The 12,753-nt window shown below is 40.8% G+C and overlaps 1 protein-coding gene across 4 annotated transcripts in view; it reads right to left on the bottom strand.

The window, feature by feature from the left end:
- cep112 (centrosomal protein 112) overlaps nucleotides 1–12,753 on the bottom strand; it is a 99,773-nt gene that overhangs the window by 50,609 nt on the left and 36,411 nt on the right. For all 4 annotated transcript variants that reach the window (XM_087178511.1, XM_023423220.2, XM_023423219.2 and 1 more), the window contains 2 exons: nucleotides 3,179–3,314; nucleotides 436–543 (listed from right to left, as the gene is read on the bottom strand). In XM_087178511.1, the coding sequence (XP_087034637.1) occupies nucleotides 436–543; nucleotides 3,179–3,314 (244 nt within the window). The remainder of the gene's footprint in view (nucleotides 1–435; nucleotides 544–3,178; nucleotides 3,315–12,753) is intronic.

The following is a 12,753-nucleotide window of genomic DNA, read 5'->3' as shown; positions in this document are numbered from 1 at the left end:
TTCAATGAGTTGTGAAAATGGTTTCTAGACTCCTAATCGAAGAAGAGTGACAGAGATGGGATGATAAGGCGACTGTGAGTCTGCTATGCAGATTGCATTAGTTTTCAACTGGCAATGTTTAAGATATTTATTGAGGCGCAATCTAAGCTTAATCTAAAGCGTGTCCCTTATCATGAGAAATTAATCAGGCAGAACAGATGGGGAGGAATAACAAGACTATTCCAAATGGATGTCAGTCCCCTTGGCTCCAACGGGCCAAGTGTTCACTGATAATAGGGAGAAGATAATAATGTGATGATGATGATGGAAGCAAGAGGAGAATTCTTGCCCCTGGATATATCAGCAGCACAGAAGCGAGAACTATTTACACATGCAGACACAGGTAGATAAGCATGCTGCAGACAGATGGACATGAAGTTACAGACTCATACAGACCTGCTGTTCATATTTCTGTCTGAGTGAATCAAGTTGCTGGGAGAACTCTTTGGCCTGGTTCTCCCTGAGGGACTTGGAGCGGATCAGGTCCTCCTCCACCTTCTCCATCTGAAGCCATGAAAGAAAACATTAAACATTTAAATACATACAGTGTAAAATGCTTGTGTAAAACGTTCAAAAACATAGAAATGTACTCAAAATGTCATATTTTAACACTAGTTTTAGTTCATAGATGTATATTCAGGACAATAAATGTAATGCATGCAGAACCTGCAAAATACACCATGCACCTGCAGCAGGGTGATGCTGCTCTTATATTTTTCTTTCAATTAAAATTAATGAACTGGCACTGAGAAGAAATATAATTAACATATTATGTGTGATCTAACTGTAATGATATTATAGTAACAGCACATCAATATATTAACCTATACATCAAAGTTTAATATTAATTTTAATATTAAATATGTAATACCAGTAGTTCACAGTCATTCATATATTTACAGGTGCAAGAAAATAACTGCAAGTAAAAGAGGCGCAGTTAGAACTAAGAAAGTCATAAGCTTCTGGATCTTTGTGGATGTTGTTGTTTTTCTGGAAAAAAGGGTTTTGACAATATTTCTGCTATTTAACTCAACTTCCTTTGCACCCTACCACTTTCATATTTTCTGTTCAGGTGACGATAATCAACAACAATTGAAAATGTAATTTACTGAAACGCCTCTGTATCTGGGCTATGCTGTGTGTAATGCTCAGGAAATGCTAAATGTGTTTTGATTAATCCATTTAAAATGCTGAAGCCTCCTTTGAACTATGTATGCAACAGAGATTTGATTCCGTATGGTGCTTCTTTTTTTTTTTTTTTTTCTAACCAAAATAGGGCAGACTCTTTCCTTTAAGAGCGGTCGAAAAGTGGGATGCTGATTTCAAAATGAGAGAAAGATAGACAGAGGAAGGGAGTGATACAGATAATCCATTTAGATATAACACCATCTGCAGACAGAGGGAGGACGAAAATGATGAGAAGAAAGATGGAAGGATGAAAAAAATAGAGTAAAAGCTTCTTTTGAAGTACTTTCTGTAACATTAAAGCCTTAGCAGGAGAACGTGATGGAGTGATGCACAAGTGGGGTGGAGAGAAGTAGGGGAGAGAGAAAGAGGGAGAGAGGATGACAGGGATGCAGAAGAGACTGCTCCCCTCTCCAGTGGCTTTGATGTGGGCTGAGGATAAAGTCAGATTGGAGATTGGGATGCCAGGGGCTCAATGGGGAAAGAAGGAGCGAGCAAGAGGATGGAAGGATGAGAACAGGAGAAAAGAGTCAGAGGAAGAAAAGGTAAAATGTAGCAATATAGATATTTTCCAAGCACTGAAAAAAGAAGATATCACTTTCTGCCCAAGTTTTAAAAAAGTGGCCCCGCATTCAAGAAGCAGGAGCAATGAAGAAAGTAAACCAAGGTTGTCTGTCGGCATCCTATGAAAGCTCACAAAGTAAACTCACAGTTTTGTGAGTGATTCTATAAAGGTCAAAGGCAAACAGCACAATTTATCTCTTTTGTCATTACAACAACCATTTCAAAAAATCAGTCTGGGGGTATAATGGATGCTCTGTGTGCCCACAAACATCCAAGCATAAATTTGACTCCCACACAAACAACATTTTCTTACACTACATGTGCCAACAACATACTGATTAGCTGAAAAACTTCACCAATCAGCGACTAAAACTTGCTAATCTTCCTAACATGCATCCCTGTAAAACATTCAGGACCACACTCAGTGCTGCCTTGTCAATACAGCACACGCACAAAGTATTGCCATAAAATGCTTAACAAAAACGCCTATAGCCAAACTGACTTGTAAGACAGCATCAGAAGTTTCGAGCTGAGTGCGTATTGATTGGTGAACTCTCCCAATAAGCAGCAGCCCACGCGGTGTGGAGGGCTGATCCTGAGGCTGGCCTGATGTACTAATTAGCCTGGTTGCTTAATGTGTGCGACCCATTCTCCATTGAAACCTGACCAGCCCACGTCATGCCTAATGAAAGGAAGTGAGGTCAATGTGTGATAGCGGAGAAATGAATGCACCTGCTTAACGAGCAGGATTATAAATCATTTCAATCATTTGGAATGACTAAATGATTGAAAATGGCCTGGGGATAATTATGTTCTTGGCTCTTACATATAGATTTTTTTCAGTATAAGAGCAGTTAAAAGGTGCCAGAGAAGAGAAAGACCCATGATAGGATGTAGGACGGCCTAATGGTGCAAATCATTAGACAGCAGGAGCGAGGGGAGAGGGAGTGCAACAGAAAGAGAAAGACATACGGAGGAATTCAAGCACAGCCAGCGTGGCGCCCTATTGCATCTGTGGTCAAGCTGTGTCTCTGCAACTACAAAATATGTGTGTGTGTGTGTGTGTGTGTGTCTGCATTGTCTTGGTTACTGCCTGTCAAACAGCTCACTCCATTTGTGGTACAGCAAATATGGAAGGGGTGTAAGTGTGTATGTGCAAATGCGTCCATCTTTGGCACACAACAGAAAACACAAAAAAGGCACCAGACTAATGTGCAGTATATTATATATATATATTACAGACTGACTGGATGTACATAATGTTTACATATAACAGAAAACAGGTATGCACAGACGGCATTAACAACTTGCATTGTACATTCAATGTGTGGTGCTTTTTATGCATGTACGGCATGCACGTGTGTGAGTGTATTGTACGTGTATATCAGACCTGGAGTTTCATGTCGGCGTAGGCCTTCTCAGAGCTGAGCTCCACCTGTTTCTTGAACTGCTCCAGTGCCATATCTGCCTGCTGGATCTGCTGCCTTTGGCTCTCCCTGGCTCTGTCCAACTGGCTCTCCATCTCCCTTCACACGCACACGCACACGCACACGCACACACACACACACACACACACACACACACACACACACACACACACACACACACACAAATGAATATATGCAGCCATAGAAAAGCAATTGCAGACCAGGAAGCCAGAAATACTTTGTTAAGAAAGTAAGGAAGTGAACATTACTTTTATATAACCTTTCAAAATAGTAGTTATAGAGTGATTTCAAGAAGGAAGAAAAGTAAGAGAGAAAATAGAGGATGGATGTAGAAGTGTATGTCAAAAAGAAACCGCCTGTTCTATCGGCACACGAGGCTTGGTTATTAATCTGGTGCTACCTCTTGATATCAACCAGAACAATCTACTGCACACAACAAAAAGACAACCTCTTCACATGTTGAATGGCATCTTAGCACACCGTTTGTTATCTCTCTCACCCCTTTAGTTTTATTATATAGTGTAGAGAATGTAGGAAAGTCATATTTAGCATACAGTTCTACAGTATCTATCTACTCACTTCACACACTATCAACTTTGTGTGTGTGTGTGTGTGTGTGTGTGTGTGTGTCTTCCGTGCAGGTATGCTGCTGCTACTGCTGGCAAATGTCAGGTCACAGAGTTGCAAGCAGAGTGGATTGACAGGCATACTGAGAGGGACAGCCTCATGCTGAGAGCTGTCAAGAGCCCAACCAGGAGGCCCAGCCACAACATCATATACAGCCATACCAAGCAGCAGTCAAGCCCAACCCACAGAGTGTGTGTGGGGACAGGAGTGTGTGCCACAGGGTGGATGGATAGAGTGCAGAAAGAGTGATGGAGCTAGTAGGAAGAGTAAAAAGATTTTTGTAAACCACCTGAGAGTTTACATGTTGCGATGTATAGTAAGAAAGTGATCACGTAGTAATGTCCTACACTTACGCTTGCAGATTTATATATGTTTGGGTCAGGAAAATAAAGAAGACACAAAATGAATTGAAAAAATATGCAAAAACTAAATTAAAGAAACAGGGAAAAAAAAGAGTTACGCGTTTGACTTGAGGTTCAACTGAAGAATTTTTTAACATGATTTTAAAATTACAAAGATTAATCATAGACAAGCCTATTATGATTCCTTCTTAAGATCACTATTGTGACGAGTAAACACTGTAGACACGCTTAATGACACACATGATTTGTTTCTGACTTGGACACAGACTTGACAGTGAACAACGCTGTCAGCATGTGCTCACAATTGACATGTTTTATCAGCTGTTTGTCAGATGATATTCATATTGGATTCGCAATGTTAGAAGTTAACAGAAGTCCAGCACGCAGCTGAGAACTTGTTGCTGAAATACAAACTAAAATCTGGATAATATTACTGTTTTAAATGTTTACATGTATATCATTAAGTGATGTATTACTTGTAATAATAAAATTCAAATCATACATACATCAACACATAGACCATTACTTAAGTCTTAACATATAATATACTTTTAACATAGTAGGGGCCCCTGGTGGTCTTTAATTAAATTTGTAGTCATCCTGAATGCTGTTCTGATATTTATAGTACAAATCCATATCCTGTATATAGTTGGATACATTACATTGCCAGATTTTTTAAATAAACATTTTTCAAGTTCTCTCTGTGAGCACAGAAAGAACTTGAAAACTGAGAAAATTTAATTTAGTACCCAACCAAATTTGAATAACTCAAATACAATGCATGTCTTGTGATGAATACTTAAAAAATATTTTAAAAAATGACTCACTTGCAGCTACATTGAAGATAACTTTAAGAGAATGGGATTGTTGGATGAAAAATGCATGCTTTTAGACTAAGGACAACAAAACAGGCTGTTTTCTATTATACTTCATCAGACATTTATACAAAACTCCATTAAAATAAGATGAATCAGATGAACTTTGGTACTCCTGTCCCTGCTACTCATGTATAATACACTGCAATAATGTTAGGGATGGACCTCACTGAAAACAGGAGAGCGTGTACTGATGAAATTTTAACAAAAGTTGGAACTGAATGTGCAACTGTTCAACTCTGAACTAAAACACAACATGCAGCACTTTTTCTAGTCAGCAAAGACACATCTGCCGTCACTACAAGTTCACTGCAGCAGCCAATGAAATCCAAGACCCTTTTCCTGATTAATGAACAAAGAGAGAGAGAATATGACTGGCTGTGCTTGTTTGTTTTTTTTCCCCACAGTGTGTGGTATGTACAGTACTGTGTGTATGCGTGACTGTGTTAGTGTGTTTTTTTCCTGGTCCCTTGTAAATAATATTCTAACAGTGTATGGATAATTATTCCCCGTGGACAGACAAGCAGGAGGACGAAGGAATTTTTGGCCGGTGGGTGAGACTTTAAACCAATTAGAAATACAACTACTGGTAATTTACAGCAGGCACACAACAGGCGCTGGGGGAGGACTAACACGCTGAGAAAGAAGGAGTACTGTCGAGATTGTGTGTGTGTGTGTGTGTGTGTGTGTGTGTATGTAGCAGGTAGCACTATAAACATGCAACTGTGTGCGCACATGCACTTACAGAAACACACACATCCTAGGAAAAAAAAAATTATATATAGTCAGTGCCTGCTCACACACACAATCACAAAGTTAACATTTTTGTTGAATGATTAATCACTTCCCATAGTCAAAGCAGCAACTTTAAGTGTTTATAAGGATAGAACACTGAATGAAAAAACAGAAACAGAGAAAGACCGAGGAGATAAAAACAGCAAAAGGAGGCAATAAAAAAAGCAAAGAACAGAAGCTGAGGACTGAAAAAGGAATGTGCAAGCTTTCTCTCCTCTTTATAGTGTTCTGTCTCTTTGTAATTTTGGTCTCTCTCATGTCGGACATCAAACGACAAAGAAATTGTTTTTTTTTCCCTCTCCCAATTTTGTGTACTCTGTAATTATTAATCAGTCTGGTTGCATGACTGCCTTCCGGGCTCAGACAGACACAAAGGATATGTGCAGAGGCTAAGATGGAAAAAGACAGAAAGAGGAAAGAGAGAGGAAGATGGAAAAGAGGATGTCACAGAAATAGCAAGTTTTTTAAACTTCCAAGGCAGAGCAGAAATGAATTGGGGAGTGTGTCTCGCTTGAGAGACGACGGAACGCGCGCACGCGCGCGTGTGTGTGTGTGTGTGTGTGTATGTATGTATGTATGTGTGTGTACGGGTGTACGCACGTGCAAGTATATGGGCCTTTGTTCATGAGCCACAGTCCCAAACTCTGTGTGTGACTGACAACTCTACTCAAGGAAGGCACTGTGACAAAGTTGGAGCTGGCTGCTGGGCCTATACCTCTAAGGATACACTGAAAGATTCACTGCCGCTAAATTTCAAGTATGTGACAGATTGAAACATATTATGCTCTAAAGCTGAGGAGAGCAGGTAAACACATGGCACCTTCAGTGATTCCTGGGAGAATAACTGTGTGTGTATGTGTGTGTGTGTGTGTCTCTGAATGCGTGTGGTCACTAGAGCGGTAGACAGCATGTCACCATCAATAACAGAGCGATGAGGGTGAGATGAGAGGACAGAGAAAAAGAGTCAGGGAGGCCTGGCAGGGAGAAACAGAGAGGGAAAGGAAGGAGAGGGGTGCCAGCGCCAGGGCGGCCGGTTGGCTTTAAATGGATCTCTGGTCAGAAAAGTGGAAGGAGAGGAGGCTCAAATTAAAGATGTGCCTTCTCTAAAGAGGAAGTCCTCTCATCCCTCAAAGGCTGTTTAAAGGGGAGGAAGAGAGGGAGGCAAGGAGAGAGGAGTGTGTGTGCTAGAGAGGGTGAAGGAGCTTCCGCCATCCAGCCGCCTGGCAGACAGGAGGGCTGCAGGGATGCCGGCGTTTTCCGGACTACCCTGACCACACAATGCCACGTGCTGCCTGTGTGCAAGTGTACACCATATGGTAGATATAAAGAGACAAGAAACTTCCTGTATATAAACATTCACATACAATTAACACACATTAAAGTCAATGCACACAAGAAGCAACTCTAATTGTTTTATGCAAATATTCTTTTCATGTAAGCAAAGTATTTAAGAATTGTATGGGCAGTGATGTGGGTGGAGCAGCGCATGGAAAAGACTGACAAAACAGACTAGAATGCACACTTGCATGTGGATGCCTCTGGTCTCTCGTATAAAAAGACAGAGAGCGAGAGTGTGTGCACGCGCGGTGTGTGTGCAAGTGCATGCGAGTGCCCGCGCATCTGCGTCTGTGAGCTCATCCAAACGGAATGATAACGAATCCACAGACACATCAAAGGGGCCTGGAAAAAAAGAGAGAGCACATAAAAAGAGAGAAAATGCAAAACTGAAATATTCAGCGCCCTCTGAAGAAAAAATAAAACAGGCTTGGTTTTCATCCGCATCCCCAGAGAAAGAGAAAGGGAGAGAAAAAAGACAGAGACACAGAATAAGAGACAGACCACAAATAAGTGAACACAAAAGAGAGACAGCACAAGGGCAAGAAAATATTAAAGACGGAGAGAGAAAGAGTTGAAAAGAGAAGAGTAGAAAACAGAATTATTGAGCTTGATGGTTTTAAAACTGCCTACAAATGTGGCCTGTTTATAAACAGCATTTCTCAACAAGATAAGAAAGAAAATGGCCACATACACATAAATGAGGCGGCTGCATTATTAGTATCCTTCACAGAAACACACATCAATACACAGTCATCTAGGTTCTTGCAGGGAACGGTTTTTTCTTCAGCTAGCATTGCTACCCACTTCTTTAAAAAGAAGTTAGCATTACACAGTTGAGGATTCTTAAATCAAGCTTCACCTTTACAATCATGCTCCACCCTGTGCTTTACCGTATTTTTTTGGTATTTATACCTGCCCTAAAGATTTATTTTCAGTGGGAGTTCGAGTATAGCGTTAGCCACAGATCAGTGGACTCTGCAGAGGGAAAAAGGCTTATTGCCTTGCTCAGACATTGGTGGACATGACAGATGACATTTCAATTAATCTAGCAAATACAAATTGCCTTCATTGAAGCTTATGGACTCCGATCAACACTGGGGACGACAACCAGTGACTTCTCCTCGCACTAGTTAGTGTGTCTTACCTCAAAGCCAACTAAACACCCTAAGGAGAGAGAAGGATAAAAAGGAATCTGGTGCGGCCCAGGCTGACAGTACCACTATGTGGGTTGATAAACATGTGGGTGGGACAGAACAAAAAGACACAACACATGTCTGTGTTATACTTCAAAATGGCTCTGGAGTTCAGTTAATTTCACCCCGGGAAAATTTAACAGATATTTCATATTTCTACACAACTCTTGCTGCTTCAGTACAGTTCTGACATGGTGAAATATGGATGTTATTTATTGTTTGTATAAATACAACTCAAACTACAGCTTCAATCTTGAGGCAACAATGTGGGTTTGGGTTTGGTTCAAAGGAGAAAGGAAAGGAGAGGAGAGGAGAGGAGAGGAGAGGAAAGGAGAGGAGAGGAGAGGAGAGGAGAGGAGAGAACTTGCTCATGACATGGTTTGAAACTGGTTTTCTTGGCTTTGCTGTGCATTTAGATGCTATTTGGCTTCAAGAATTATGCAGATTACAGCATAATATGCTAAATCAACTAGGCACAAGTCCCTAAAGTAAACATACTGTATTTACATATCCCAAACATTATACAATGGAAAATGAAGCTGGAAGGTTTTTAATGAAACAATGAAAGCCCTAAAGACAACCTATCCAGATTGAGTTGTTTCAGAGCATGAACTAACTGAGCCTGCTTTGTTATAAATTCATACTGTCAGTAAATATTTGTAAGTGAGCTGGCTTACTGTGAAAATGTCAAATTTAGTTATGTGTGACAATCATGTAGGCATGGCAAGATATTTAACATCATTACAGCATGATGTGAAAATGTCAAAATATCAATCAGATATTTTTCAGAGATTTTTTAGAGCAGAAACTCATTATCTGCTTCATTATCTATCAATTTAATTAAATATTCGAAAAGACAAGAGAAGCTTTCGCTCTACAGTGTTAGACATTACTGCAATGATACAAGCTGGTAAGCTTCGCACTACACCCCTGCAAACTTTGAAACCTGAAAACTAAAAGAAATGGCTACAAATCAGTGTTTAATCACTGATGATGGGGATAAAGTGAGAGTATCTGAGATTGTAATTGTCATTTAACTGAGAGAACCCTGACTATCGGACACAGTTAAAAAGTTCTTTACAATTTTCCTTTTGTCAGGTCTGTGGTATTGAACTGGTGCTTAACCCGTCTCTATCCTCCGCTTTCAGTGTAGTTGCCATGGGAGTAAATATTGAGCCCTGGTGAAGCTTTTCAATATTCAGGATCCATACCTCCACCTGCTCCTGCACCTCAATACTAACTGGGGTTGCAGGCTGTGTAGCCTCTGCTCAGCTACCCCTGGTCCCTCTCTGGACCACCACCCCTACTTCCCTCCATCCTTTCTGTCATGGGAGAGGAATGCTGAGAAAGATAAGACCACTTCAAAGACACACACAGATATAGGGTATGCATGAAGTAACATGAAAGAACATATTGGATGCACCATATACCTTTAAGAGTAGAGGGGTTCTATCTCATGCAAGCATGTGGGCATGCATGCACAGACACTAAAAAAAAACGACACAATGAAACACACAGTTAATTATCTGCCAAAAATCACTGTTTTCACTTCTCAAGGTCTCAAAAACAAAACCTAGCTTGATGGTGTGATGTGAGAGAAGTCTGATGTGTACACACAAAAAAGGGAAAAAACAGGACTACAGCAAGAAACTTTAAATTAAGGATAAACTATATTACTGAGAGGGTGCAGGAGTTAGTGTAAATTCTACACACCATGACACATACCATCCATGGACAGCGTGAGTGTGCGCAGTGGTTTGGACAGGCGCTCACACAGCCAGTGTGCAGACACTCATAAAGGCAAGCACACTTTCCCTCCAGCTACTTACAGTAGACGGCGCTTCTGCCACTCCAGACTGTAAACGATCAAACTGAGAAGAAGTTACTGCTGAGACACAGTCAGAGTTTCTACAACCCTGCTCCACACCTAAGCAGCCACATGGTTTTGATAAAGCCAGCTGGATGCCAAGCGGCAGGAAGGAGGAATGGAATGGTATGGAGGACAGCGTGGAAAAAAAACATGACAGCCTCTTCATGGAGAGAGAAATACAGTAATCTAGAAATAGACTGACTGTTTCTCTACTTTAACCATTCAGGTGGTTTTCTGATGTTTTTAAATTGTGATTTTGGAGGTCATTGTTGCAAAAGCAGGCAAGCTGTTCCCCAGATGAGCTCCCTCTATCTTTTTTTTCTCCCTCTGTAGTGCATCTCTCAATCTGTATGCTAATGCCCTGTAATGATCTGAGGCATGATGGGATGAAAGAAGAAGAGAGGAACTTGTTCTCCGCACAGCTTTGTAGTGCTTTCTGTTGTTGTTGCTATAGTAACACAGACCTGGAACTGAAATTGACGCAGCAATGCTTATTTGCATGGCAGGACAGGGTGATTTTTTTACACTGGAAAGAAAGAGTGGGTGTAAACCATGGAAAGAAATGGGTGTGGATAACATTCATGTATGCTACATATGGACAACAATAATCAGAACTGCCAAAACATTCATCGTCAGCTGTCCTACTCTACACAGACAAAATAAAATATACAATCTATATAAATTGTTATTAATACGTCTATGCTGATAAACTTTTAGCAGTAAATTGGATGCACACACAAATACATGTCATAACTAAGTGCACATACCGCACAGTATCTGGCATATGGAGAACATACTGAGCAGTTCTACTTGTTTAATTTTATCACCTATCCACTCATCTTCACACACACAAACATACACACACACCCCTGCGTGCGGTTTTGCTTTGACTTTGAAGTTCTCCTGGATCGCCTTTAAAGGCCGCCAATGTTGCCACGGCAGCAAGCAGGTAGCAGACATCAGACTGCTTAGTGTGTGTGTGTGTGATTGTCTGTGTGTGTGTGTGTGTGCATGTGAAGCCTGAGCACTTAATTAGCTAAGAGCCCGATGGGCCACTTGCTGTTTCTCAGTGTTTAACACTAAACGACTGGCTCGTTACTGATACTAACAACAAGGATAATTTATGCACAAATGGATCTGTCTGCTGTGTTTAAGCTTGTCCTCTGCTGCCGGGCTGACAATGACGAGCACAAACAATAAGCAGGCACAACCATCAATGTCCCTTTGCAATCTTTACGCTGAATACTAAACGCCACAAAACTGCAAAATTTGTTTTCATGTTGTTTCACATTGAGAGAAATACAAATGGAACAGTAATGGTGACCATGTTCTAAAGCTACACAAAAATGATTTATCCTCGTTTTCAGAGGCCGCTGAAGATACAAAGTGCCTTGGGCTATTCATGAGTACATAAAAAAAGCAAATACAGCCACGCTCAGTTCTTTTCAATCCACTGCGTCTCAGTTGCTATTATATTGTGACAAACAGTTGAAAATCTCTCAGGGGGGTGATGGCACTGTGACTAGCCTCGGCAATGTATGGCTGGAACTGGAGATGATGTTGTAGAATGTGTTCAATTGTGCAGAACACACTCTACTTTGACCAGGGAAACTAATCTGCTTGTGACCAAGTAATGCGTTTCTGTATGGGATTAATTACCCAGTGGAATGCACTGACTGGCTGACTGGTTGGTTGGCTGATTGGCTGGAGTCTGCAGAAGTCTAGGCTGTCAGCAGAGTGTGTTTGTGTAGTACTGGAGGAAGGAAGTGATAGGGCTAAAGAGTGAGAGCACTAATAATTATCCAAACTGCAAAAGATGGACAAGCAGGCAGAAGTGGCATAATTATCATTATCTGAATTATTACTTTGTTAATCATATTATTCCTGTAATAATCCAATGGGGGCTTAAAAAGCATATAGTAGCATAAAACAGATCTTTTTCATAGCTTATACTTTCACGTTACAAGTACAGGTGTTATTAGTAATGTGATGGCTGCCTTCCATCTAAGTGAGCCAGTCTTGGGGTCCTGGTAGTACGCATTCCACCTCATCATAATGATTTACTGGGAAACTTGATGGAACTAAACAACATTACTGCCATTAGTTACACATGCATGTTTTCTGAAAGGTTGAAAGGTGACCTTAAAGTAGAATGTATTGATTTTTTGGGCACTGCGGGACAGCGGAACACACCATTGCTTACTTACACATCCAGAAGACAAAAAGCAATATTAATATTCAACTGAAGTCATTTCTCTGGCCACCTGACAATATTCACTTGATTCATCTCTGGTCTTGTCTCCAACAGCTCTTGAGGGAAATATCTAACTCTTAGGCTGTTGAATGCTTCACGACTGTCTCCAGCCAGCCACTAACTTTGCTCGCCAGTCGTTTGGCACTTTGCAGGAAGTATATAGACAGATAGAGAGGTGAGCCACTGAAACCAAAACAAAGTGC

The sequence above is a fragment of the Seriola lalandi genome, unplaced genomic scaffold (genome assembly GCF_002814215.2).
Source record: "Seriola lalandi dorsalis isolate HSWRI2012SDOR001 ecotype SW California unplaced genomic scaffold, Sedor1 jcf7180002054690, whole genome shotgun sequence".
Classification (NCBI taxonomy): domain Eukaryota; kingdom Metazoa; phylum Chordata; class Actinopteri; order Carangiformes; family Carangidae; genus Seriola; species Seriola lalandi.
The sequence above is the reverse complement of the archived record's forward strand: the minus strand, read 5'-3'. Positions and strand labels throughout refer to the sequence as shown.